Below are 27,968 nucleotides of genomic sequence, written 5' to 3'. Positions count from 1 at the left end.
CTGTATTCAGTGATTCTTCCAAGTTTATCTGCTCTGCACTATTTCACTAATAAACCCTGGCTACCACGTAGCCCTTGACCTCCAAGTAGTTTACCTATGCAAGACCTGTGACATTCTGAATTCACTTTTCTTTATTTCAGAAAGCAGTCCTAAAGGGAACTTAATCATAAAGATAAACCTTGCCTCCACCCAGTTTTATTTTGGCCATTTCCTTTTCTAAATGTCAGCTCTTTTTCCCCAAGATCTTTCACCAAAACAATGATCATAAGTGCTGGAAAATATAATATTTTGCAGGAATAAAGTAATCCAGACATACTCTTACATTTCTTTGGTGGATTTTGGTTGGTAACAGTTACCAGCATGAAGAGTGTTATATAATGAGGAGTTGATTCCTTGCATAGAATCATTTCTTCCTTCTGAGATTCATAAGTAACCTTTTATTTTTACAAAGCATACATATAAACTTCCACATTATAGTCAGGGACCTGAGGTGTAACTTGCTAAGTGAACCCCAAGGTTATTTTATCTTGCAAAAGAAACCTAAACCAAACTAAGGGCCTTACATTTATGGTTAGACTGAATCAAAAGCTATAACCTCAGTTTTTTCAAAAAACAGCTTCTGACTGCAAAAGCAAGTCATGCAGTTGTTAGGTATGAAATAGCACTGATCAGGAAACACATATGCATCTTTGCAGACTGTATTTCCTTCCGAAAAGACTTTTCTACTTTTAATATAAATTAAGCCATAACAGTTTCATGCTGTGGAAAGAGGGTGAAAAGGTTCATTTTAAGAGATTATATAATATGAATTTTCACATTTACTGTGAAATGTCTAACTTTGCCAGTGCTTCAGCAGGTTTTTTTTTTTTGGGGGGGTGGGGGTGTAGAGGGTGGCGATGTGGGGGTAGTATTGGTTTTAGGGGTTCTAAATCTGTGAAATTTGAAAAGGGGACAGTTGTTGGCTATGGTATTTACTAGTTTTGTAGTAATGTTTTGCTAGCCTGACTGACTTTCCTTAACCGATTTTTATGCCCATGGTCCAAGGTGACTGTTACCCTTTCTTGTTTGGGGTGTCTGCGGAGTAGTGTCTTGTCTGTTTGTATAGGCAGTCAGTATGTGTGCACATGTGTGTCCTTTGAATACAGAAGCACACGGTGTGACAACAGAGTGGGGTGTGGCTGGGAAATGGGATGCTGAAGCTTTAAGAGCATTTTTTTTTTGGATTCATAACAGTATTTCCCATCTTTTGCCTGCAGGCAGGGAAAGTGTACAGTATTTATTTTGTTTCTGTTTTAAATTTGTAAGTCTTTAAGTAGCTTACATTGGTTATTATAGAGGAGGACAAGTGACTTGTTTAAAGTTGTATTTAGTATTCTTACTTTACAATTTCTGTATTTTAAAATATTGAAATTAAAATTGTATTACTTCTGTTTTGATTTTTTTAGCACTCGGTGTATTTTTTGCTCATTTTGTTTGAAAGTATAAATGTTGAAAGTTGTATAAAATGTGTCTTTGAAAGAAAAAAATCTGAATTCTATATCCAGTTCTGACTTTCTGTTCCCTTTTTCTGCTTATTGACTCATAGGAGATTTGAGAATGTGAAAAACTGTGTCAAACTTCGCTTACCATTTCTGAAGATTTAAATGTGAAAAGTAATGTGTCCTATTCTTTTATTAGAAGTATTGCTGGGGAAGCAGTTGCCGAAGGAGAGAAACGAACACAAAGAGGGTAATTGGCAAGATGCTGCTCTGGGTGTTTACTGACGGACATTTAAGAGCACGCATTACCCCCAACCCCGGCACCCCACAAATATTCATTGAGCACCTGCCGTATACCAAGTGCTGTTCTAGTGCTGGGGCTGCAGGAGTGAACAAAACACAGCCCCGGTCCTCAGGGAGCTTAGGGTAGATGTGAAAGTAGGGGGCAGGGATGTGCCATGGTGACCCACTGCCTCAGTGAAGGTGGGAGTGGAAGTGCTAGTTTAGTGAGAAAGACGAATTCTGTTTCAGACATGGTGCTTTTGAGGGAGCCCAAAGCCTCGTCTGGGATGATATGTGGTAAAGTGAGAGAAGAGCCGCAGACCAAGGAAGAAGGAGTATGGGGTTGGGGGCAGCACTTGAGAGCAGAAGAAGGGCCTGGGAGGGGGGCCGGAAATGGCTGAGAGTCCATTCTGGAGGAGGACCCTGAGAGCAGGTCATGGCAACCAAGGCTCCAGAGGGAACAGAGGCCTGTTCTCCTGTGCCTAATACCTGCAAGACCGTAGGTATGCCTGAGGGCTCACACTTAGCGTACCTCAGTTGCCGTTACAAGTGTTAACCCAAAGCACATTTACACCACCTCTTTCATCTTAATTGGCCTGCTTTGGTCCAGCTGATTGAGACCTAAATCTGAACTAATCTGTTCTTTTGTAAAAATCCACAGACTGTCTGTATTCTTGTGGGATGCTCAGCCTTCATGAGGCTCGTTAGTTACTAGTAATCAGGACCTACTCTCAGACTTGTAGCCTGATTTTTGTGTTTGCACCAAGCGGGGAGGCTGAGACAGACCCATCACTGTGTGATGCGGCATATTACCCACCCCTCATTTTAGATTGAGAAGAATCAGGTACTCTACAGAGTTTTGAACAGAAGCCCTCATTATGTTTAGTCCATGTGAGTACTTCCTGTGTACAAGGCAGATTTTCATTTCTTTCTCAGACTAACCCAGCGAGGTAGGTGCTATATTGTCCATTCATCCTACAGATGAAAGGCCAGAGAGGGTAAATAATATGTCTGGGTTCACACTCTAATAAGTAAAATTGAGACTTTAATCAAAAGCCTAACTAAAAACTATGCTATTTTTCCTGAATTTGTCTTTCTCTAATTACTTATATACTTTCAATTGTAAAAAAGGAATAGATGGGGGACGCCTGGGTAGCTCAGTTGTTAAGTGTCTGCCTTCGGCTCAGCTCATGATCCCAGAGTCCTGGCATCGAGTCCCGCATCGGGCTCCCTGCTCAGCGGGGAGTCTGCTTCTCCCTTTCCCACTCCCCCCCCCTCTCGTGCTCTCTCTCTCTCTCTGAAATAAAATCTTAAAAAAAAAAATATATATATAAAAGGAATAGATGGTCCTTAGGAATGGTTTGGGTTCTAAACATTTCTTTGTAGATACCCATTTTGGATTGACATATATTTTCTTCAGAAGTTTTCTGTCATTCAACTTCGAGTCTAGTTTTCCCAGGGACAGGCACACACGAAAGACAGTTTATCTTCTAGGATTTCACCTTCTACTGGAGAATAGGCTGTAAACAAGGGGCATGGGATACTGTGGAAATACATGAACCTAACAGCAGTTCCCAAAGACACCTACCAAGGGCATGAGTAGAGGCTGTGCTTGGTGCACAGCTTCCACGGGCTGGGACACGGCCCCTGTGAGATCTCAGCTGCCTCCCTCCCTGCTCCTGCCACTGCCCTTCCCATGCCGAAGCCTCTCCTGCCATTTTCTGCCCCTCAGCTCTGTAAGCGGGCCAGCCCAGGTAAGGAAGGAGAAAGACAAGGCCTTCTGCCCGCCTTCCAGAGCCTGGCTTCTCTCCAACTCCCCACCCCCACCCCCACGCCCCAAAACTCCTTCCCATCCATGTCTTCATCTTCATTCACTTCCAGGTTCTCCATTCCCCTTTCCTGGGCTCTTCCCACCCTTGGTCCCAGAAATACCCTTTGCACGTTCTAAAGGTGGTTTTTTTTTTGTTTGTTTGTTTTTTTTTTAAGATTTTATTTATTTGACAGAGCACAAGTAGGGGGAGCAGCAGGTGGAGGGAGAGGGAGACCTGAGCCGAAGGCAGACGCTTAACGACTGAGCCACCCAGGCACCCCTGCACTTTTTAAAGTGCTAATTCTGAGATGTTGTGAAGCCCCTTCTATGCCAGAATTGGAAAAAGGAAAAAATGAAGGCCCTACAAATAGAAAGTAACATGTAAATTCTGTACATTTTTTAAGACAAAACCTGGGACAAAAGATTCTCAGCAGTAAGAATAGTATTTGACCTTCCCCTAATCATTCACTCTAGAAGCTGCCCTACCACAGATCTATCTGTGTCTGGAATAACGCCCACCAAGTTAGTGGTGGCTGGTGACTTGGGGAATGAAAATGGGGAGATCATTGAGCCTGGGAACTTGTACACGCTTCGGTTTCATGTTTTTGGGTTTTATCCCACTTCAAACAACTTGTCAAATTTGTATTTAAAAGAGACAAATTTGTTCTGCCACAGGGTATGGGTTAGCTTCCCAAGAACACACTACTTACACTCTTGTACCTATTCACACCCATCAGAAATCAGGCCCTTGTGTTCCTGGGGTGCTGTACTGGCCGCCTAGCGGGGCTGGGACAGACACAGCAGGTCACCAGGGAGCTCTTTGTCCCTCCTCTCCTGCTCTCTGCCTTCTCTGTGCTTCCATTGCTGCACTTCTCTGCAGTGTGTACTTGTTCCTTGTTTTGTCTGAACTCCCGTCCTCAATGTATTCTTTTATCCTTGGTACCCTCCAGAGTTTAGCACAAATCTCATCAAAAATACACTGAATGAACACATAAACCCAGTCCTTATTACCATGATTCTCTCCCTCTTTCTCTCTCTAGCAGTGGGATGATATGGGAGGGGATAGAAAGGGTAGGGTAAAAGAAAAATGCAGAACAATGAGAAAAGAACCTTAAACAACTGTAGAATTCTGTTTCAACTATTAAGAGCTGTGGAGCAGCGCCTGGGAGGCTCAGTTGGATAAGCGTCTGACTCCTGATTTCGGCTCAGGTCATGATCTCAGGGTCCTGGGATGGAGCCCGAGTCAGGCTCTGTGTTCAGTGTGGAGTCTGCTTGAGATTCTCTCTTCCATTCCCTGTGCCCCTCACCCTGCTTGTACGCTCGCGTGCTCGCTCTCTTTCGGTAAATAAATACGAGAAGATAAAAAACTGGAAACTCACCAATACAGTATTATAAAAATGAATGTTTCAAGTTTCTTTACAGCAAGAAAAAGAAGGTAGAATAGATTTTTCTTTAATGAGATAAACTGATTAGATAGCTCACGTAGAACCTAAAACTTAAAATTTTATTGTAATTTCTTTGGTAAACATCAGTTTATAAAGGTGTGCCTTGCTCTGAAAATGTAGCAGTGCTTACATAATAATGGCTAATGTGTAAAACTACAAAACTAATTGGGTGGTACCTAATTATGAAAGGATTTTTTCTATCTAAAGGAGAGGAAAAAGAGCTCGCTGAAAGTCACTTGATTCCACAGAGCAGTATTTCTAGAGCTTTGAAGCAGGACCCTTCATGGGTGCTGTTGCTCAGCTTTATTCCTGGGCAGTGTGATGGTCGGAAAGGGGACAGCTCAGGGTCTCAGCAGGGCTCATCTTGGAAGACAGATCAAGACACCGCTGGCCTGGCCACAGACGAGCGTGTAAGTACGCTGAGCCCGGTAGAGACTTTGGGCTCTAAAGCTTCCTGGTCAGAGAGAGGAGCCTGGTCAAGAGCAGGACCAACAGAACACAAGCTCCAGGCTTAGTTCCTCAACTCCAGATCAACTCCACCTGGTGGACACCTTACACTTCCTGTATCAGATCCCAAATCCCACGTTCAGTCGCAAGCAGGCTCCTTGGTGAATGGCCTCACCAACTTCAGTTTCCCAAGCCAGGTTCTTGGATGCTGTTCTCAAATTGCCCCTTTCCCTACCCCAACCAGTGATTCACTTAACATCAACAATCTCCCCACTGGATAAGTTAGACAGAATGAAACTGTGCATTAGCTATGATTCCCTCATCTTAGAACAAAATGTGGACCAAAAGCTTCCTTAACTCCACAACCCCCTCCTCCCTGTAGTACGGTCACTTGTTCACCACCACCTCTTGTTTCCCTTTACAGCAAAACTTCCTGCAGATACGATCTCCATTTGCTGTTTCCATGTCCTCACTGCCCATTCATGCTTCCACCCCCTCCAATTTTGTTCTTACCATTCTGCCACCCACCATACTATGAAGAAGCTCAGGACAGACTACCAAGTGATAAGCAGCCACAGGGACCCTGGGGGATGAGGGGCTGTCTTGCACGTTCTGGCCGCAGCTGAGCTCCCAGCTGGATGCAGCTCCAGGAATGACTGGTTATACTGTGCGGGCAGAACTACCCAACTGATCTCAGTCAACTCACAAAATCGTGAAAAATAAACCGTTGTTTTCAGCCACTAAGTTTTGGGGTGGTTTGTTGCATAGCAATAGATAACACATTTCTCTACCTTCTTTCACTCAGTCTCTTGATGGCACTCAGTGTAGCTGATCATTCCTTCTTGAAATATTTAAATATTTGGCTTTCATCCTTCCCTCATTCCTGTTTTCCTCCTACCTCAGTGGCTGCTCCCTCTCAGCCTCAGCTCAGGCTTCTTCATCAGAGAGGCAGATCCTCGGGCTTCTCTTCTCAGTTTTATACCCCTACTGGGTGATCTCATCAGGCCTGGGGGTTTAACCATCTCTGTGTTCCCAGCCCTACTTCTGACCTCTTCTACAAGTGCCAGCCTCACAGATCCAAGTGCAGGCTGGGCATTTCCACTTGGATGTCTAGTAGGAATCCTCTAATTCTTCTTCCACCTTAAAACCCTCCATTACCTGGGTTTTAAACGGGCTTTGTTTTAGTCAGGTATGGTAAGATGTGCACACATGGAGATGTCTGTTATGAAGGAAGATAGATGTTTTTATACTCACAGATCCCTAGTAACAGGAGGCCAGCACACCTTGCAGGGCTGCCTGCACAGGGAGGCACCAATGCTGGCCAGGAGGCAGAGGGAGTGGGGAAAATGTGGGCAAGAACCTTTATTGTGACTTCTGGGAGAAGCCCTCAGTGAGGCATGCAGCAGGCTTCTAGATTCCTAGAAATACGCAGGAGCTTTTCAAAGCCCCAGTGGACATCTCATCCTTCAGCTTTTCCTTTAAACTTTTGGTTAAGTGTATTGTTTGCCTCAGCTCTTATCCACTGTGTCAGTCCCCCAGTCGTGATGTTAAAACACCAAACCACCCCTGGGGGAGAAGCCATTGGGACTGGGCTAGTTCCAGTGAGGACAAATAAATACAAGCCCTTTCAGGAGGGCCTTCCAGGGAACCGGGAGATGGGTCAAACAATGCAGTTTTGAAAAAGCTCCAGCCCCGTTCTGCCCTCTCTGGTACTGGTACCAGGAGTGTGGGCTGTTAGTTTTCAAGGCTGCCACGGAGCTGAGGAGCTAGGACCAGGGTAAGTTAAAATGCTACAAAGCTTGATGTTTTCACTTAGATTCAGCTGTTTTTCTTGACTAAATGTTAAATGAGTTGCTGCAAGACTTTAATTTCCAGAGAGCTCTGAAAACACGGATTCTGACCATTTTTGCCAGTTTTTCCCTGCGGCCACACTGCCACTGATGGGCAAACTTTCCGAGGTCCTTACTCCGCCATTTTCACTGATGTCACCCTTCAATATCAAAACCACAATTAAAATTTTTAAATTTAAATTAAAAATTCAATTTTTACCAAAAAGTTTCACACAACTTTACGGGGCACCTGGGTGGCTCAGTCGGCTGAGCATCCGCCTTGGGCTCAGGTCATGATTCTGGGGTCCTGGAATTGAGCCCCATGTTGTTGAACAGGGAAGCCTGCTTCTCCCTCTCCCTCTGCCCCTCCACCCCCCCATCGTTGTGCTATCAATCTCTCAAAATAAAAAAATTTTTTACACAATTTTTAAAAATCCACAATTAAAAGCCAAGAGAAAATTGCCCCTCATCCCGTCCCCTAATTCATTTGTACGCTACTACACTTAACAGATTTTTACGGTTTTATGGTAATATTATGTAGAATTTTAACATCATACCTGTTTTCTTTCCCCACAATCTTTCTGTCCCTCATCTTTTTTCCACTTCCCTAGTACCTCTTACTGCATACTCCCCACAGCCTGTGTCAGTGCAAACTTTGGCAGTGTGCGCCTCTCCTCAGCTTTCTCCTTGCTCATTCAAAAATAGCCACATTCCCACACACATAGATGCTCTTTATGCTATTGATTTAGACATTTCTGTGCCGTTTCTTTTTTCCCTTAACGCATCATGGACATCCTTCTAGGTCATGCTTGTTAAGGCTGTGTAACAGTCTGGATAAGGATCAACCACGTTGCTCCCGGCACCATGCCTCCCCCCCACATAAATTCCGCACATAACCTATCTACTGTTGCTTGTACTTCTAGAAGATTCCCAGAAGACAGACTGCTGGGTCAAAGGTCATGCGTAGTTACAAATTTTAATAGCTATTCCCGGACTCCTTTTGCAAAGGGCTCAAACAGCTCACATTTCTGTCAACAACCCGAGTGTGTGCCTAGGCTCCAAATGCTCTTTAAACACTTGGTCACTCCACTGGGCCGGGGAGAAGAGGAGAAACGGATCTGCTTTCCAGAAGGAGAGACAGACTCTTTTAAAAGGGGACGTTCACTGCGAGCCCTGAAGAAAAGTAGCACCGAAGTCCCACTGGCAATTCGGAGTGATTGCTGTCGTGTATGTGTGTGGGTGTGGGCGGGAGGTGGAGGTGACCCGGCCCGTGGCCCCCGCACCACCCACCCTGCGTCGTGTGTGTGTGTGTGAGAGAGAGAGAGAGAGAGAGACCCCGCCCGTGGCCCCCACACCCCCCCCACCCCGCGTCGTGTGTGTGTGTGTGTGTGTGTGTGTGTGTGTGAGAGAGACCCGGCCCGTGGCCCCCGCACCACCCACCCTGCGTCGTGTGTGTGTGTGTGAGAGAGAGAGAGAGAGAGAGAGAGAGAGAGACCCCGCCCGTGGCCCCCACACCCCCCCACCCCGCGTCGTGTGTGTGTGTGTGTGTGTGTGTGTGTGAGAGAGAGAGAGAGAGAGAGAGAGACCCCGCCCGTGGCCCCCACACCCCCCCACCCCGCGTCGTGTGTGTGTGTGTGTGTGTGTGAGAGAGAGAGAGAGAGACCCGGCCCGTGGCCCCCGCACCACCCACCCCGCGTCGTGTGTGTGTGTGTGTGTGTGTGTGAGAGAGAGAGAGAGAGACCCGGCCCGTGGCCCCCGCACCCCCCCACCCCGCGTCGTGTGTGTGTGTGTGTGTGTGTGTGTGTGTGAGAGAGAGAGAGAGAGACCCGGCCCGTGGCCCCCGCACCCCCCCACCGCGCGTCGTGTGTGTGTGAGACCCGGCCCGTGGCCCCCGCACCCCCCACCGCGCGTCGTGTGTGTGTGTGTGTGTGAGAGAGAGAGAGAGACCCGGCCCGTGGCCCCGACACCCCCCCCACCCCGCGTCGTGTGTATGTGTATGTGTGTGTGTGTGTGTGTGTGAGAGAGACCCGGCCCGTGGCCCCCGCACCCCCCACCGCGCGTCGTGTGTGTGTGTGTGTGTGTGTGAGAGACCCGGCCCGTGGCCCCCGCACCCCCCACCGCGCGTCGTGTGTGTGTGTGTGTGTGTGTGTGTGTGTGAGAGAGAGAGAGACCCGGCCCGTGGCCCCCACACCCCCCCACCCCGCGTCGTGTGTGTGAGTGTGAGAGAGAGAGAGAGACCCGGCCCGTGGCCCCCGCACCCCCCACCGCGCGTCGTGTGTGTGTGTGTGTGTGTGTGTGTGTGTGAGAGAGAGAGAGAGAGAGACCCGGCCCGTGGCCCCGACACCCCCCCCACCCCGCGTCGTGTGTGTGTGTGTGTGTGTGTGAGAGAGAGAGAGAGAGACCCGGCCCGTGGCCCCCGCACCCCCCCACCGCGCGTCGTGTGTGTGTGAGACCCGGCCCGTGGCCCCCGCACCCCCCACCGCGCGTCGTGTGTGTGTGTGTGTGTGAGAGAGAGAGAGAGACCCGGCCCGTGGCCCCGACACCCCCCCCACCCCGCGTCGTGTGTATGTGTATGTGTGTGTGTGTGTGTGTGTGAGAGAGACCCGGCCCGTGGCCCCCGCACCCCCCACCGCGCGTCGTGTGTGTGTGTGTGTGTGTGTGAGAGACCCGGCCCGTGGCCCCCGCACCCCCCACCGCGCGTCGTGTGTGTGTGTGTGTGTGTGTGTGTGTGTGAGAGAGAGAGAGACCCGGCCCGTGGCCCCCACACCCCCCCACCCCGCGTCGTGTGTGTGAGTGTGAGAGAGAGAGAGAGACCCGGCCCGTGGCCCCCGCACCCCCCACCGCGCGTCGTGTGTGTGTGTGTGTGTGTGTGTGTGTGAGAGAGAGAGAGAGAGAGACCCGGCCCGTGGCCCCGACACCCCCCCCACCCCGCGTCGTGTGTGTGTGTGTGTATGTGTGTGTGAGAGAGAGAGAGAGAGAGACCCGGCCCGTGGCCCCCGCACCCCCCACCGGGCGTCGTTGGGAGCCGTGATTGCTGTCGTGTGTGTGTGTGTGTGAGAGAGGGAGACCCGGCCCGTGGTCCCCGCACCCCCCCTCGTCGTGATTGCTGTCGCGCGCGCGTGTGTGTGAGACCCGGCCCGTGGCCCCCGCACCCCTCGTCGTGATTGCTGTCACGTGTGTGTGTGTGTGTGTGTGTGTGTAAGAGAGACCACGCCCATGGCCCCCGCACCCCCCACCCCGCGTCGTCGGGAGCCGTCGGGGCGGCCCGGCTCGGTCGCCAGGGGGACGGGCGGCTCGGCCGGCTCCGCCAACGCGCGGGCGGAGAGGCACTGGGGTCTGGCGGGCGCGCGATTTCCAAACGCTCGGGGCTTCAGCGCGAGCTGCGCACGGCCCGGGCGTCTCCGCCCCCGTCCACTAGGCGAAGGCTCTTCGAGAGCCGCGAGGCGCTGCCCCGAAGGACGTGCCTGCTTCTCTTTCAAGCGCGGGAGACCCACTCTCGGGGTCCCCACATCACCCCCTCCCTCCTCCCGCCCCCCGCCCCGGCTGCCGACGGAGCGGAGGAGCGGGCCCCGGAGCCCGGCGGCGGGGCCCGGCGGCCGCGCACAGCTGAGGGCCCTGAGGCCGGAAGGCGCCGAGCCCCCTCAGCTGCGGGCCGGTGGGCGTGGTGAGGCGGCACGGGTTCCGTTTTCTCGGGCCCCGGGGCGCTTTCGCTTTCGCTTCCAGCTGGCGTCTGCACCCCGCGGGAGCCGCCCGCCCAGCCCGCGTCGGCCGCCGCCGGCGTCCGGTCAGCCGCGCTCCGACAGGCAGTACGCCCCCGCCGCCGCGGCCATGGCCCAGGCCGCCGTCCTCGGCGAGGTGACCCAGGTGCTGTGCGCGGCCGGGGGCGCCTTGGAGCTGGAGGAGCTGCGGCGCCGCTTGCTGGAGGGCGTCGGCGCCGACGCGCTGGAGCGGCTGCTGCGGGAGCGCGGCCGCTTCGCGGTGGCGACGCGGGCGGGCGCGGGCGGCGTGGTGGCGGCCAAGCGCGTCGTGCTGGCCGTCTCGGCGCTGCGCCTGTGCCGCGTGCACCAGAGCTCCAAGGCCGGCTGCGTGGGGCTGTGCGCGCAGCTGCACCTCTGCAAGTTCTTGGTCTACGGGGCCTGCAAGTTCATGAGGGCCGGGTAAGCGCCGCTCCAGGAGCCCGACGGCGGGCCCGGGACGGGGGGCCCTGCCCTCCCAGGCCGCTTTGGGCCCCCCCTTAAAGTGTGGGGACAACAGTAGGGGGCCGTTCCCCGGCCTCTCCGCCTTAGTTCTCGTCAGCGAACGTTTATTGAGCACCTACTGAATACCGGGCGCTGTGTGAGCGACTCGGGGTTTACGGTGCCCCTCCCCCCCCCCGCAGCCTCAGAGAGTGACTTGGAGCGCGGTAGCGGGTGGGACACCCCGGGCTGTGGCGGGGGTGGGGGGCTCTCCAGAGGAAAATTGGCCGCGGCTGGCTTCTGGCGCTCCACGAGGCCCCGCTCTCCAGAGCGAAGTCTGAGGGCCACACAGCCGAGGGCTTTCTCCGCCCGGCAGCCAAGGAATCTTAAAACCTGTCTCCACTCTTGCTCACTTGCTTACAAGCTGGCGGTGGCTTCTGTAGCATTTGGAAGAAAACGCGTGCTCCTGTTCAGAAGCTAGTCCATTTGTGTAGAAGAATTGGCTCCTTTTTTCTTGACTTTTTTCCCCCCTCTCTCTCCTCCCTCCCTTTCTTTTCTTTTCTTTTTTTTTTTTCCTTCCCCCGCCTGGCTTAACACAGTAGATGTTGCTTCTTGCTCACGTCAGGTCCACTAGTCGGCATGAGGTCGGGGTCTCGATCCACGCAGTCCTTCAGGGGCCCAGGTTGGCTGACCTAGACTCAGCCTCCTCAGGCCGCGGCTCTTGCGGCCATTCTGGGTGTCAGGTTACAGGGAGCGGGTGGAGGTGGGCGGTAGAGGGTTGGGAGGTTTCTATGGGCCGGGTCTGGACGTGGTAGGTATCTTTCCACACATCCCCTGGACCACGAGATGTCTCATGACCCCCCTCATGCCTAGATGCAAGGGGGTGGGAGTGGGAAATGTGCCCCCCCCCCCCCCCCCCCGGGAGGCAGCTGCTGAGAAATAGCTTGATTAGAATATTCCAAGGCCCAGCTAAGGCTTAGGAGGGAGGGATGTGTTTGTGAGAAATTTGAGAGACAGGAAGTTGGTGTGAGTGCGGTGACAGGATGGGAGAGAGGTGATGGCTGTTTTCTTACTGTTGACTGAGAGAGGACGCATACTTTTTTTTTTTCTTCTTCTTCTTATCGACTGAAGGATGATTTCTTCCTTTTCTTTCTTATTGGCCAAGAGAGCAGAAGTGTGCCCAGGGACAGCTAGCCAAGTCTGCAGCCGGGGAGCACGGCCAGGGTCCCAGGCGCTGGTTTGGGAGTCAGTGGTTGGTGTAGTGGGCCAACGCTGCAGCCCCAGGAGCAGGCCGGATTTGAGGTGGAGGCTGAGGGTGGAACCTCGGGGAAACTGGGCCCTCAGGAGCTGGTGCAGAAGTGTCACCTCAGGGGAGAATGAGGAGCAGCATCTGGAGAAGAATGTGGACATGATAAGTGGATAGTTGGATTGAATGATGGGGATAACTGATGGATCTTGTTAATGTCGGTATTTGGCAAAATAAAGACAGCAGCCCTGTTCTCCAGCCAGTTCCCAAAATTTGGGGTTGGGTCGTATTTGTCTTGGAAATCTGGAAGTCTGATACCTGCTGGCCTACATGATTCTGAGCTTTCCTTTTCATTCTTCTCGGTTCCATTTTCCTTCTGGTTCACCTAGGATGGTTTCTTGAACCTTCCTTCCCTGACTGCTTTTGGGTCACAGAAGGGAGAGTGGGTGTGGTAGGCTGCCGTTTCAATGCTTTCCCTATTACTCTGCTTGTCTTCCTGAACCACAGGGTCAGCTGTTCCAGAAACAGATCATGGCTCCTGTTTTTGCTCATTGGTGACAGCTGGGAAGGGTTCCAAGCCCCTGACTTCTGTCCTGTGCTTAGGGGCAGTGAGCATGGTGGTTAAGAGCACAACGCCAAGACCAGCCTACCTTGTTTCAACCCTGGCTCTGCTCCTTTCTAGCTCCATGATCTTGGGCAAGCAACTTTATATCCAAGCCTCAGTTCCCTCATCTGCAAAATGAGGATAATATCTAACTCACCTCATGGGCTTGTTGAGGACTATATGACTTATAAAACCTTCACGTAATCCCTTGTTTGTGATAAATGCTCAACAAGTTTTAGCAGCTGTTGTCACCATCCTCGTCATTGTAATCTTGGTGACACCAAGTTTGCCTAGAATGGTTTTCTTTTCTCTCCTTGCTTGGTTCCTCAACCTAAATATTTGGCCCAGGCTTGACACCTTCCAGGCACTGTCCCTTGATTGCTTCTTTACTTCTCTCAGGCTCAGGAGGTCCCCCTTCTGTCTGCACTGATATATTCTGAGCACGGCTGACCTTGCACTTGCCTAGCCATTTTAGAATCCTCTCCGTATCTGTCATTTCCATTAGAGTGGAAAAGGGGAAGAGTCCACATGACTCCACGGTTGTTGGGCTGTGCAGTGGAAGAGGGAAGTTGTCTTTTACTGACATGGGGGAGCCTATGGAAGGTGCTGGCTTGGGGGAGTCAACCAGGGGTTCGGCTTTCTTTTGCAATGCTTATAATAAGCATGACCTTTGAGGTTTGGCAGTGTCTGAGTAAAGCAAATGATATTTGCCTAACTCTTCCGGGTCCTGGTGACCTGGGTGATCATTTAAGACTTTGGATCATCAGGGCGTGGTGCCAGTGCCTGACTCACAGTGAATGTTCAACAGGGGCTTCTTAATGGAAAGAATAGAGGAGGGAAGCAGAGAAAAGGGCTGGGCCTCAAGGCACGAGTGAGTGTACATACACCTTTAACCATAGGTGTCCACACTCATTCATTCAGCCATTGTTTAAGTGTCTGCTAAGTGCCCACTGACTGGCATGCTGTGACTCTTGTTTGGGGAATGGCCCTGTCATTCTTACCAGACTCTGATAAGAGGTGCTGTCCTGGTCCCTAGAACTCGAAAGGTACTATCTCTTCCTTTGTTTTCTCATTGTATAAACATGCTGATTTTTCTCTGGTGCTGCTAAGCAATGTCAGGAACTGTTCTGAAAAATTAAAGACTGATTTTACGAGTTGTATGAGTTTGTTCAGGCAGCCATAGCAAAGTACCACAGACTGGGGGCGTAGATAGAAACTTCTCACAATTCTCAAGGCTGGAGGTCTAAGATCAAGGCAGGATTGATTTCTTTCTGAGGCCTCTCTCCTTGGCTTGCAGATGGTATCTTCGTCCTGTGTCCTTACATGTGTGAATCTGTGATTTTATTTCATCTTAGAAAAACTTCAGTCAGATTGGATTAGGTCCTCCACCCCAACAACCTCTTTTTAACTTGATTTTTTTAACTTTTTAAAAGATTTTTATTTATTTGAGAGAGTACAAGCAGAGGGGAAGGGCAGAGGAAAGGGAGAAGCAGACTCCCCGCTGAGCAGGGAGCTTGACTTGGGGCTCGGCCCCAGGACCCTGAGATAATGACCTAAGCCGAAGGCAGACACTTAGCCAACTGAGCCACCCGGGCACCCCATTGATTACCTCTTTATAAACTATCTCCAAATACAGTCACTGGGGGGTTAGAACTTCAACATAAGAATTTTGGGGAGGCGCAGTTGAACTGTGACACCAGCTCTGCTTCTTTGCAGGAAGAACTGTAGAAACAGTCACAGCTTGACGACAGATCACAACCTGAGTGTGCTGAGAACTCACGGTGTTGACCACCTCAGCTACAATGAGCTCTGCCAGCTTTTGTTTCAGAATGACCCCTGGCTTTTGCCAGAGGTGAGTTCCAGGAGGGGGTGTGTATGTGTGTAAGTGATGGGGGAGAAGCCAGGAGGTTGGAAGATAGGAAATAATTACGGCAGAAGAGAAGCCAAGGACCCCATAGTGACCACTGGGATCTGCTTGGAGGAGACCTAGATTGCATTCGTGGCTCTGCTGATTTTTATACCTGTGACCGTGGGCCGAACTTGGCCTGTCTAGAAGCCGCCTTTCCTTCTATTGCATTTGGGCTGGCACCTCTGTTGCTGGGCTTCTTTGAGGTTGGGGGAGTCTGGCCGGTGGCTGCAGCAGGATATTCCTTACATAGGGATGAGGGGATGAGAGAGACTCCAGCCGGCTCCTCCTCATCTAGCAGGACTTGGAACCACGTGTTATTGCCAGACCCAGGGGGTCTGTCTGTGAGGAAACTTTTAAGAGATGCTGACAGGCAGATGATGCTCTCTCTACTGAGTCAGTTGCACCCAGGGAATTTTGAACTTTTGTTGATGTGGATTCTCGTAATGCATTTCAGATGTTACCCAAATCTCGCTGCAATGACTGTGTACTAGTTTGGGTCCTCTGAGAAGCAGACACCAAGATGGGATCAAAGTGCAAGAGATTAAGTGGAGAGGGAGCAGGTGGGGACTCTGGGCAGTGATGTGGCAGGATTGGGGAAAGGAAGAGGCCTGGGTAGGAAGAGAGCCTGACTGTAGCACAATTCAAGAGAGCTTCTGCCTGGCCAGCAGGAAGTTCTGAGCTAAAGTAGCTCATCGTTGCCTGGCAGCAGCCTATGGGAGCATGGTCTCTGTGTGAATAAGGTGGTGGCTCCCGAGGGCAGTGGCAGATCTGAGTGGTGTGTCCTGTGGCCATCACAGGTTTGTGGGATGCTCTGGCACTGTTTCTGGGGTAAGGCTACAGAGATTAGATTGACCTGTTTTAATGAAGACGCTTCCATATTAGTCAATTAAAACCACCCATTTGAGAAAGGTGCTACATGGCTTAGTGATTGGCACATAATAGGTATTAACTTTTTCCTTTTGCCTTTTGAAAATTAGTATTGATTTAATTCAGCTAACCTTTTATTGACTATCCACTGTGGGTTAGGTACTGGTGTAAAGGAGAGAAAAGACCCTGTACTGCCCTTCCAGGAGGCGCATTTACTGGGTGAGACAGACAAATCAACATGTGATTGCAAGGTGCTGTTGTAGATGCTGCAGTAGAAGTCAGCACTCTGGTCTCTGGGGCACAGTTGGGGCGCCTGGGAAGGCGTCCTGGGTAGATGGTGCGTGCTCTGAATGCTGAAGGATGCATGAAGGATGAAGGTCTGGGAAGAAGGGGGCACAGAGAGGATGGAACTGGCATGGTCAGGGAACAGCATGTAGGACAGCACAACTTGGATTTAGGATGGGAGAGGGAAGGAGGAGAAATGGGTGAGTGGAGACTCATCCATGCAGCCTTCAGTATCATGGGGAGGAGTTGGGGCGGGGGGTTGTGTTTGGAGAGTGGGCATTAATGTTTTGGAGAGATCATCTTGTCAGTATGAAAAATGAATCAGAAAGTGACCAGTCTGGAGTGTGTAGCCTCTTGTGTACTTGGGTGTGCAGGTTGCTTCAGAACACAGTGCCAGCAACTGGGAGTTGTGACCATAAATTCGGACCCAGTGCAGCTTTCCTGCCAGGCCTTCTGCTGTCAGGCTAGTCACCTCATCAGATGAGCAGTCGGGGGCTACTGCCATGAATGGAGCACCTGCTATGTTCCAAGACATTTGTATTAGCCACTTTGTGCATTTCCCATCTAATCCTCATGATAGCCCAGTGATGTAGGTGGCATTATTCCCATTTCAGGGATTAAAAAGCTGTAACTCAGAGCTAGTGAATGGCCTGCCTAAGGTCAGGCATCTTGTAAGTGGCAAAATCATTGTTAGGGCCTTTTCCCTTGGGGCTTCCATCCCCAGAGTGGAGTTCCTACTGATTTAAGTCTGGGTTCTGCAGCCCTCTGCTGCATTTCTACCTCTTATTCAGTGTAATGCCTGTGAATTGCATAGGTAGGCCCTTGGTGGTCTCTGGCCTGTTGTCATCTCCAGGAGTTTGGAATGTAGAGAAGGAGCAGTTGGTTGAAGTTCAAGTCCCAGCTTTACCAACAGACCAATTCAGCAGACCTTGTACATGCCAAATGTAGATAGCTGTGTGACCTAGGGCAAGCCGGTGAACTTCTCTGAATTTCTGTTTGCTCCTGAGAAATGAAAGGACTGTATTTGGCCTTCTCTAAGACGCTTTAAACACTCAGAGCCTCTTGGACCCTGAATTTCAGAAAAAAGAAGATGGTGAGATGAGGCCTGGCTTAGAGAGTGTTGGTGAGTCAATGGGGGAAGGTTGTAGGTGGAGTATGAGGGTTGTTAGCATGCTGCTATATGAGTTACATTGAAATGTCTCCTTTGAAGGGAACAGCTCTGATCAGTTGGAAGTTCTTTGGATTTTCCCAGTGGAAGGGCTTATTCTGTACATTCTGCTGTCTACCCAGTTCCCATTTTATCCAAGGGCATACATTAGTGGCCGTCCATCTAGAGTGGGGGATGTTCTCATAGCTCTGTGACTTGGGAGGATGACAGAATCACAGCTTTGGCTAGGTCTTTAGAGGAACCTCTTGTGACCGTGCGCTGGTCAGGAGGGAGGGTGGTGTCCTGTGAGGCCTTCCTAAGCTGGTGTTTTCTCCTTTTCTGTCAACAGATCTGCCTTCATTATAACAAAGGAGATGGACCCTACGGCTCTTGTTCCTTTCAAAAGCAGTGTATCAAACTCCATATTTGCCAGTATTTTTTACAGGGTGAATGCAAGTTTGGCACTAGCTGTAAGAGATCACATGATATCTCTAATGCTGAGAATCTGGAAAAACTGGAGAAGTTGGGCATGAGCTCAGATCTGGTGAGCAGGCTGCCTTCCATTTATAGAAATGCTCATGACATCAAGAATAAGAACTCCACCCCCAGCAGAGGGCACCCTTCTACCCCGGGCCCACAGGGGACTTCTGGTAAGGCTCTGGACTGGGGCGCTTGGATTCCACATTAATGGAATGTGTGACCTCGGGCAAGTCTGTGCTGCTTTTAGTAAAGCGCAGTTGGTCATTCCTTCCCAGCTAGTGGGTGTTATGAAGATGACTTGAAATCATAGCCATGAACAAGCAAGATATTCTAGACAAATGCCAATTCATGTTGACTGTGAATGAATTCCTGACAGGTCTGATCTGCAGTGAATGAAGGCTATTTTAATTTCAGCTCTCTTCTTGACATGAATAAAGGGAATTTTTTAGTCCCTGTATTTGCTTAGTTCACTACTCCTCTCCAGCACCTAGACAGTGCCTGGCCCACAGTGGGCACTCAGGCATTTGTTGAATGATCAAGAGTCTAGAATCTTTTTTTTTTCTTTTTTTTTTTTAAGGAATATCAGGTTTAGTGACAGGCAAATGGGGAAATTTTGAGCAGAGATTGCTTATTAAGTAAGCATTTCTTTACCTATTATGTGGGAAATTAATAATGTAGTCCATTGGAGAAGTTATGACACATTGGGGTCCTTTGAATTTCACAGTATCAGCTGTTGGCTGGCCATTCTGGTTATCCATTCTTTCGGTTAACAAATTTGTGTGCTTGCCACGTGCTAGCCACCGGCCTGGGCCCTGGTTATACATTGAAGACTGGGACGCAGGGCTTCCCCTGGCCCCCCCTCCCCGAATGTACAATCAACGATTTGTTGGCTGTAGGATTTTAATAGACCTTTAATAGGGGTTATTTAGGATTTTTATTAGACCACTTCCTAAAATATCAGGTGAGTGCTAGGACTACCAGCAAACAAACTTAACACTCTAATCTTACCTGATTATTATATTTAAAAATTGTCCTTGCCATATGTGTTTTTTTTCTTTACATTTTCTTCAGTTATTTTGGGTTAATTTCTTTCAATAGCGGGAAGCTTGAGGCAGACAGGTTTTGCTTTAAATATATCTTTAAGAGTGTCAATTGGATTATGGCCTTAGAAAGGGAGGGAAAACTACCTGTACTTGGGGAGCAAGGGCAGTGACCTCAAAGGCTCCAAAGGTGTGGGTTTTGAGTCCAACCCTGTGGGTGTCTTGAGGGGCCTATAAAAACAAAAAGGAAAATGAATAACAAAATAACAGGTGATACTGAATACTGAAGGTGTACAAATGAGTTTTATGTGCTTGTATGGTGGGGGGGGTGGTGGTAAATGTAATTGTTAGGTGAAGTCTCATTAGAGCACTACTAGGAGAGAGAAATTTTGAAATCACCTCCATGCCTGTTTTATATTAAAATTGTTATAATTAACGTAAAGTTATTTCAGCAGGTTTCATTTTAAGATTAGGAGCATAGCCAGAGCTGAGAAAAAAGGGTCCCTCCACAGCATCCCGGATTAGGAAAGCAGCCGTGTGGTATTGGGCTCCCCGGCTCCTCCCTAAAAAGCAGAGGGTCCACTTACATGTCTGAGGGTAATTTCATCCTGAACATCATAGGATTTTGTAGGATTGCCTTGCCCACTTTTGTCTTCTGCAGAGAAATGAATTCTCTTTTCTCTCCTTTGTATCTTGAACTACGCTGACTCCACATCAGAAGCTTTGATGGATGCTGATACGTCTTTGTGGTGTTTCTTTGTAGAAAGAAGAGATAGTTCAGGTTCTGTGTCCCCAAACACAGCTAACCAAGAGGAGAGTGATCAGATCTGCTTGTACCACATCCGGAAAAGTTGTAGCTTTCAAGGTAAGTCAGAGGAAGCCCCTTCATCGACTTGCAGGCAGGACAACTGCTTCTCATTTCAAGAGTTCTGCCCTAAGGCCACCCTTCAAGGTCTTCTCCCCCGTTCTGAGAGGGGTAGGGCCTTCTTAATTGTGAGCTGGGGTGGCATTTCTGCCAAACCAGTTCTGAAGCAATTTTGTTGGGGAGTTGAAGATGGTAAGAATTTAATTTCTGGAAATTAGACTATAGGTGAGTTTTTGGGAACATACCTGATTCATGCAGCGAGGATCAAGTGTTGACCCTCGATCACTTTGCATGAGGTCACAGACCTGCATGGATGCCCAGTCTAGTGGGAACAAATATGAGTGTCCCTCCTAAAGGGTAGTTGTAGACTTAGAAATGCCTCAGAAACCCGGAAGGCCCTCCCCGAGGAGGAGATGCCCCTGTGTGCTCTTGGGGAACAAGAACTTAAGTTGGGAGTTTCTCTCCATGGTCCCTCTTTTATCAGAAGTAGCAATTCTTATGTGTACATGTGTGTCTGTATTTTCACCAGACCTTTGTTTTCTTCTTCTTGCTGTCCTGGGCTTTGACTGAAGAAAGCTTCCTTCTCAAATTTGGTGACTCTTAAAAAAACAACCACCAAACTTCTTGTTTCGTTTTCAGTCTTTAAAAGCCACCCAAGCAATTCAGGACTACTTTCACTTTGTAAAAGAGTCCAGTAATACAGAGTAAAGTCTGAAGTCCTCCTTCAGCCTTTCCCAAAGGTAAACATGTGCTGTGTGGTCATGATGCTTGTTTTGCATATTTTTCAACAGATGGGTACATGTGATAGGTACTCCTTAACATGCTTCCTTTACTTAACATTGTGTCTTGGGGATTTCTTTTCCACCTTAGTATGTGTAAGTCCACCTTATTTTTAAAAACTGTAGTATCCAGTTAGAGTGATATTCCACTGAGCATCTGAGTACGCATGTGTATTTCCATACCTCGGTTCCTGGAAGCTGGAATGCTATCTCAAGCATATATGTATGTCATATATACATGTATGTTGTTTTTTTTTTTTTTTTTTTAAGAATTTATTTGACAGAGAGAGATCACAAGTAGGCAGACAGGCAGGCAGAGGGAGAGGGAGAAGCAGGCTCCCTGCTGAGCACGGAGCCCGATGTAGGGCTCCATCCCAGGATGCTGGGATCATGACTTGAGCCGAAGGCAGAAGCTTAACCGACAGAGCCACCCAGGTGCCCCTACATGTATGTTTTTAAAATCAACATTATTGAGCTATAATTTACACAAAGTAAAATTTTATTTTTTTATTTTTATTTATTTATTTTTTATTTTTTTTAAAGATTTTATTTATTTATTTGAGAGAGAGAGAGAATGAGAGATAGAAAGCACGAGAGGGAAGAGGGTCAGAGGGAGAAGCAGACTCCCCGCTGAGCAGGAAGCCCGATGTGGGAATCGATCCCGGGACTCCAGGATCATGACCTGAGCCGAAGGCAGTTGCTTAACCAACTGAGCCACCCAGGTGCCCTTATTTTTTTATTTTTATTTTATTTTTTTTTAAAGATTTTATTTATTTATTTGACAGAGAGACAGCAAGAGAGGGAACACAAGCAGGGGGAGTGGGAGAGGGAGAAGCAGGCTTCCCGCCGAGCCCCATGGGGGGCTCGATCCCAGGACTCTGGGATCATGACCTGAGCCAAAGGCAGACGCTTAATGACTGAGCCACCCAGGCGCCCCCACACAGTAAAATTTTAAATATTTAAATTTTTTCAGTGTACACTGAGTTCTGGTAATAACAATTTATAGATTGGAACAGTTTCCTAATTCTAAAAGTGTCCCTTTGTCCCATTACAGTTAATCCTCACCCCCCAATTTTCTGACCCCATGCAGTCCCTGATGTACTTTTTGTCACTGTAGATTGGCCCTTTCTAGAATTTAATATAAATGGAATCATACAGCACGTATTCTTCTGTCTGTGTCTTTGCTCACTTAGCATGTTTGTGTGATTTGTCCACTCTGGCAAATCAGTAGTTTACTCTTTTTTATTGCCGAGTAGTACTCTGTTGCATGGATTGACTACGATTTGTTTATCCATTCATATGTTTGATGAACATTTGAGGGATTTCAAGTTTTTGGCTTTTATAAATCTTTTATAAATATGTACAAGTTTTCATGCGGATCTCTGTTTTCACTTCTCTTGAGTGAAGGCCTAGATGTGGAATTACTGGAACATGTAGGTATGTGTTTAACTTTGTAAGAAACTGCCACTGTCTTCCAAAGTGGGTATACCTTCCCACTGGCAATGTACAGGAGTTCGTTGCTCTGTGTTTTTGTTAACACTTGGTATTGTCAGTCTTTTAAACTTTAGCCGTTGTAATTAATGAGTAGCTATATCTCATTGTGGTTTTAATTTACATTTCCATAATATTTCATGTTTATTTTCATGTACTTACTGGCCATTTGTTTGTCGTCTGTGAAGTATCTGGTTAAATTTTTTGCTAATTTTTTTTATATGACTGCTTATTAAGTATAATTCACATACCATGCAATTCATCCATTTAATGTTTTTTAGCATAGTTACGGAATTGTGCAGCTATCATCAAGTCAATATTAGGTCATTTCGTGAGCCCCAAAGAGGTGCTGTGCCCATTAACAGCCTCTGCATTCTCCCCGCCCCCCAGCTCCTGGCAACTACAGGTTTATGTCCTCTCTCTCTGGATTTGCTTGGGTGTTTCATGTAAATGGAATCCTACAATATGTGGTGTTTTGTGACTGTTTTGCCCATTTTCTAATTGGATTGTTTGATCTCTCATTGTTGAGTTGTGAGGGTTTTAAGTATTGTTTATACAAGTCATTGTCAGAGGTATTGAAAATACATTCTCCCAGTCTGTGTCTTTCATGTTCATTTTCTTTATGGTGTCTTTTGAAGAATAAAAGTTACAATATTAATGACTATTTTAGTATCTTTGTTTTTTATAGTTTGTTTCTTGTGTCCTAAAAATCTTTGCCTGTTCCAAGCCCCCGAAAATGGCTCTATGTTGTTTTTTTCCTAGCAATTTTATAGGTTTCACTTTTATGTTTAGGTCTAGCTGTTGTTCTTGATCTGTTTACTCTAATAATTAATCCTTAGGTATTGATTCTTCTATGTGAGTTAGCTTCTCATCCGTGGTATTTTTCCTCATGCGTTGGTTTACTCTTGGAGACATCCTTGGAGACATCCTTGAGAATCCTGGGGTCTGCTGGTGATGCAGATGCTGATCCAGGCTTAGTGGGGAAGAGACAGCATGTTTTGCTCGGTGGCATGGGCTGCTGGCCTGTATCCTTGGAGTGGGGTGTGGGTTTTGATGGCTTCTCTTTCTCTCCAGCACTTCTTTCCACACTCATATGTTCATTGGGGCAAAGAACAAGTTGCTGGGCACAAGCAGGGCAGGGAGGGACTGCCTGCTCAAGTGGGTGGGTCCCAGTTATTCTCATTGTGACTGGCCTGGGGTCTTTCTTGCTTTTTGTTGCATATAACTCTGAGTTTGTTAAGGACATCCCCCCCCCCAATACTTCCCACTTCCATAGTAGCTCTCTTCTGCATATTTTACATGTGTTTCTCTCTCTTTAACTCTGTCAGTTTGATTCTGTGTGCTTCATGTTTTAGGAATTCTTCAATGATGCTGGTCTTTTGATGGCACTATTTATTGTTTTCCAGCATTTTTGGATTTGTTCTTCTCTCCAGCCTGTCCTTTCAAGTGATGTAGGAAGGAAGGGTATGTGGATGTGGTACTTTGTTTCCCAAATTAATTTGTTTTGTGCAACTCACCTTCCAGAAAGCCTAGACTCTAGAATGCCACAACAAAGCAGGGAACATGAAAACGAAGGAGAAGAAGTTGAGAAAAGGGACAAGAGGACCCGGGAGAGAAGGGGCCTCATTAGCTGGGACTCTGCTCTCACCTGCCACCATGGCTGTGTTGGCCTGCATGGCACCCTCTTTTCTTGGGCACCTTCTGGCTTGTGAGTGATGTGGGCTCCACATTGAGCTCACATTAAGAACTGGAGGCCCCAGGACCCTGTGTCCTTCCCAAGGAAGTGCCAGCCTGGAGAGCGGTGGGTGATGTGCTTTCCCTGAAGGGGGCCTTCTTAAGGGGAGAGTCTTTCTTCAGGCTGTCCGGGACGCACCTGAGCCGGGGTCTGTAGGTGCAGTTCCTGAACGCTGATTATTAACCCTGATCATTTTCTTAGTGCCCTTCAGGGAGGGAACAAGAAATCTTACTTGGTTGACCTCTGGACCATGACTGTGGCCTTATCTATCCAGGTTGGGCCCTTCATCATCATCCTATTTACATACCCCTGGTAGAGAGTCCAAGAGGTCTCCTGGCTTGGTGTAAGCCGTCCATGCTGTAACTCAGGACAAGTCAGGATGTCCTGAGTGGCCAGAGTGGCTGAACCCAGCCTTGGTGAACTTGGGAATTTCCTCCTTTGGGGTTTCTCTTATTCTCTGAGTCTTCTTGGCTGGGTGTTCTTGTCTGCCCTGCCTGCCTGGCCTCAGGCCTGGGCTTTGACAACCCCAGGCAGCCTGCTCACCTTCCTCTGTGGTCCTCCCCAACCAAGGTAACTTTTGTATAGTCTGTGGGCAAGTAGTGGCATTGAGATGTGCCTGAAAGGCTGCGTACAATTTTATTATTTTATTTGTTTATTTATTTTTAAAGATTTAGTTATTTTAGAGAGCGAGGTGCATGTGCAAAAGTGGGGGGAGGGGCAGAGGGAGAGAATCTTTCAAGCAGACTCCCCATTGAGCACGGAGCCCAACTTGGCTCGATCCCATGACCCTTAGATCATGACTTGAGCTGAAATCAAGAGTCAGACGCTTAACTGACTGAGCCACTTGGGTGCCCCTACATAGAATTTTAGAAAATTTTAATTTTTTTCAAGTGTCAAATTAGCCACACTTCATTGTCATTATTTGGAAAGATTAATTAAAGATACACAGAGGACAGCCAGTAAGAAATGTTTCCTTCATACCTCTTTTTTTTTTTTTAGCACCCAGATCCCCTCCAGAAACAATCATTGTTAACCAGTTCCTTGACTGTCCTTCCATAAAGACTTTATACATGCCCAAGTATGTATGTCCCGTCGGTTTCCTTCTCACATAGGTGCACTACGCACACTGTTTTTACCTTTTTCCACTTAACTAGACATTTGGTTTTTTGGTATATATTCTTGTGGTTCAGAATTCCGAAGACATAGAAAACAACAGAAATCTCTCCTCATAACTTTGTCTCTGGTGATGCAATTCCCCTCGGCAAGGAATAATATGTGTGTATATATGTATTCGGTCAGAGTATCTCTAATTTTTCTTTTCTATTTTTTACCCAAATAGAGGCATTCTGCACCTTGTCATGTGTCTTTCTACCTAATAGTATATACCTTGGAGGTAGGTCCATATCAGAGTACAAAGAGCTTCCTGCTGCTTTTCTTTCCAGTCTGCCTTTCCTCTGTGGGGATGTACAAGAACCTCGTATAGGATATTGAAAGGTAGAGAGAGAAAGTGTTGGGTGCATTCCAGACGAGACAGGCAGGATGTGCTAGGAGAGACAGAGGTCCCAGGGAGCACAGGGAAGATGTAGGGGGAGTGGCTGGCTGGGAACTGTAGAGCTGGGCCATTCTGTGTATTTTGGCAGGGGTAGGGCAGTATGTATAAACACCTTCAGGGATATGGAGGTGTGTTGAAGGGGTGAGTATGTTAGCATCCAGAAGATCAAAGTGGGCTGGAGCCACACTGCTGACTTACCTGTGGTCAGATGTGTCAGGGTTTGGATGGATTTCTAGTAGAGATGAATCTGGCTCCGTTTTTGGTGTGACCACTTCTTGTCCACATGCTGCATGTATAGTGATAATGGGTCATCAGACTGCCCCCTGCAGTCTGATTGGCCTTCTCACTATCAGCTTCTTTACTGGTGAGATGCAATTCATACATGATGTAACCTACCAACATATGTGTTTTTAAAAATTGATGTAATGTCCTGTTAAAAGGGGAGGCATAAAAGGGAAGTGTGTATAATAAAACACAGTATTTCAATATTTAGATGCTCAGGTATGACTGCACTAAAAATGACTTCCCCACAGATCTCCAAAGTGTTCCCAGGTCAGTGGGCAGCACCACACCCATTGAGAACTATGGGACTAGGTCACGCTGTGTCTTGCCAAGATGTCTTACTTCTTTATATTCTTATTTTAGATAAGTGCAATAAAGTTCACTTCCATTTGCCATATCGATGGCAGTTCTTGGACAGAGGCAAGTGGAAGGATTTGGATAAGATGGAGCTTATTGAAGAGGCATATAGCAATCCCAGAAAAGACAGGTATGAAATATGTCACTTGTGTCTGCTGTGTGCCTGGGCTTCTGTGTGCAGTGTGGGGAGTTTAGACACAGCAGGGTTGAGGTTTGATACCCGCCCCCCCCCCCCCCCCACACACACACCATACCCACACCCCAGTTAGCGGCCTGGTCCAGAGGTGAAAGCTCTGGGCTGGAAACTGGACATACTGCAGTTTGGTGCCTCTGTTTTCCCACCTTTCTCTCCTTTAGAGAGGAGCTGTGGGGAAAGGAGATGGTGGTACCAAGTAAGTTTTGAATCATTTGCTGCTGGGATTGATCATGTACCTATATCCACATTGATTACTGCAGAAAAGCGAGAGGCATTCATTTGTGAAATTTTAGCCATTTCGTGTAAAGTCCTGCAGCTGAACTACTGTTTATTGTTGGGCTTTTAACTTTTTAATTTTTCTAAGCGTGTCTCACTATTTTCACTTAGTCAGTTCAGAGTGAATTGGCAAGTCCTGGGGAGGCTTATTTTCAAACACTCCTCATATTGTGGATTGAACTTGCTAAAATATGTTGCCAAGAAGAGAATTTAAGCCTACTTTTTAAGTGGGGAAAAATAAATTTGTGCTTAGAGTGCAATTATGCGCAAATGGCTTCTGGTAAAGTATGTGAAACAAATTGTTCCCATTTGGAAGATGAATTGGCTCACATATTCCCCCCTCTCTCTTTTTCTGAGGCAGAATTTACACACAGGAAAGTGCACAGATAGTAATTGTATAGTTCACTGAGTCTTGACAAATGCATGTGCTCATGTAGCGGGACACTCTTACCCAAATAGAGATCATTTTCATCACCCCAGAAAGTCCTCTCCTGTCCCCTTTGCATCCGTGCCCACCCGTGGGCCACCATTGTTCCGACATCTGTCACCACAGATTAGTCTCGCTTGCTCTTGAACCCCATCTAAATGGAGCCTTATCCTCTCTTCCACCATGTCTAGTGCCTTTCTCTCAGTCTCTGTTCTCAAGGCTCAGCCACGTTGTGCTTGTCTTCTGGTGCACATGTGCGAGGGCTTCTGTGGGGCAGATGTTCGGGGATGAAACTGGGGGCGGGGTGGGGGTGGGCTGGGTCCACCTTCAGCTCTGCCAGGTGATGCTAAATTGTTTTCTGAAGCGATCGCACCGCTTTCCACCCCCATTCACAGTCTGTGGTGACCGTCTCCCTAACGTTTGGTATTGTTTGCCGTCTGAACTTTTCCCAGCCTGGGGATGTCAAGTGGTGCCTCCGCTTGCATATCTCTGGGTCCTAATGAGGTAAAGTATCTCTTCGCATGTTTATGGGCCTTTTGTGCTTCCACTGAAGTGTCTGTCCTTGTAGTTTGCTTGTTTTGTTGAAGGGGAAGGTTGTGTGTTATTTAGTTTTAGGGATTCTTTAAATTTCTGGATATTAAATGTGCATTGAAAATAAACTCTTCCTGTCAGCTTATGGTATATTTTAATATAGAGAAGTACTTATCCATCTTTTCCTTTATGGTTTTATACTTTTTGAGTCCTAAGAAATCCTTCCTTATCCCAAGACCATAAGGAAATCTTTCTAAATTTTCTTTAAAAAGTTTCAATGTTTTTTTTTTAATAAAGATTTTATTTATTTAGTTGACAGACAGCGAGAGAGGGAACACAAGCAGGGGGAGTGGGAGAGGGAGAAGCAGGCTTCCCGTGGAGCAGGGAGCCCGATGCGGGGCTCAATCCCAGGACCCTGGGATCATGACCTGAG

General features: G+C 48.0%; 1 protein-coding gene across 1 annotated transcript in view; it reads left to right on the top strand.

The window, feature by feature from the left end:
* The first annotated feature begins 11,046 nt into the window (after nucleotides 1-11,046).
* Nucleotides 11,047-27,968, top strand: part of PARP12 (poly(ADP-ribose) polymerase family member 12) — a 38,766-nt gene continuing 21,844 nt past the window's right edge. The window contains exons 1-5 of the mRNA XM_028106269.2: nucleotides 11,047-11,448; nucleotides 15,033-15,168; nucleotides 17,874-18,174; nucleotides 19,808-19,909; nucleotides 26,112-26,235. Coding sequence (XP_027962070.1) covers nucleotides 11,120-11,448; nucleotides 15,033-15,168; nucleotides 17,874-18,174; nucleotides 19,808-19,909; nucleotides 26,112-26,235 — 992 coding nt within the window. The 5' untranslated portion in view covers nucleotides 11,047-11,119. The remainder of the gene's footprint in view (nucleotides 11,449-15,032; nucleotides 15,169-17,873; nucleotides 18,175-19,807; nucleotides 19,910-26,111; nucleotides 26,236-27,968) is intronic.

Source organism: Eumetopias jubatus, unplaced genomic scaffold (assembly GCF_037043125.1).
Source record: "Eumetopias jubatus isolate StellerSeaLion01/CBP00866 unplaced genomic scaffold, mEumJub1_p1.0 scaffold_14, whole genome shotgun sequence".
In the NCBI taxonomy this organism is placed as follows: Eukaryota; Metazoa; Chordata; class Mammalia; order Carnivora; family Otariidae; genus Eumetopias; species Eumetopias jubatus.
Note: the sequence above shows the minus strand (reverse complement) of the source record. Positions and strands in the feature narration are given on the sequence as shown.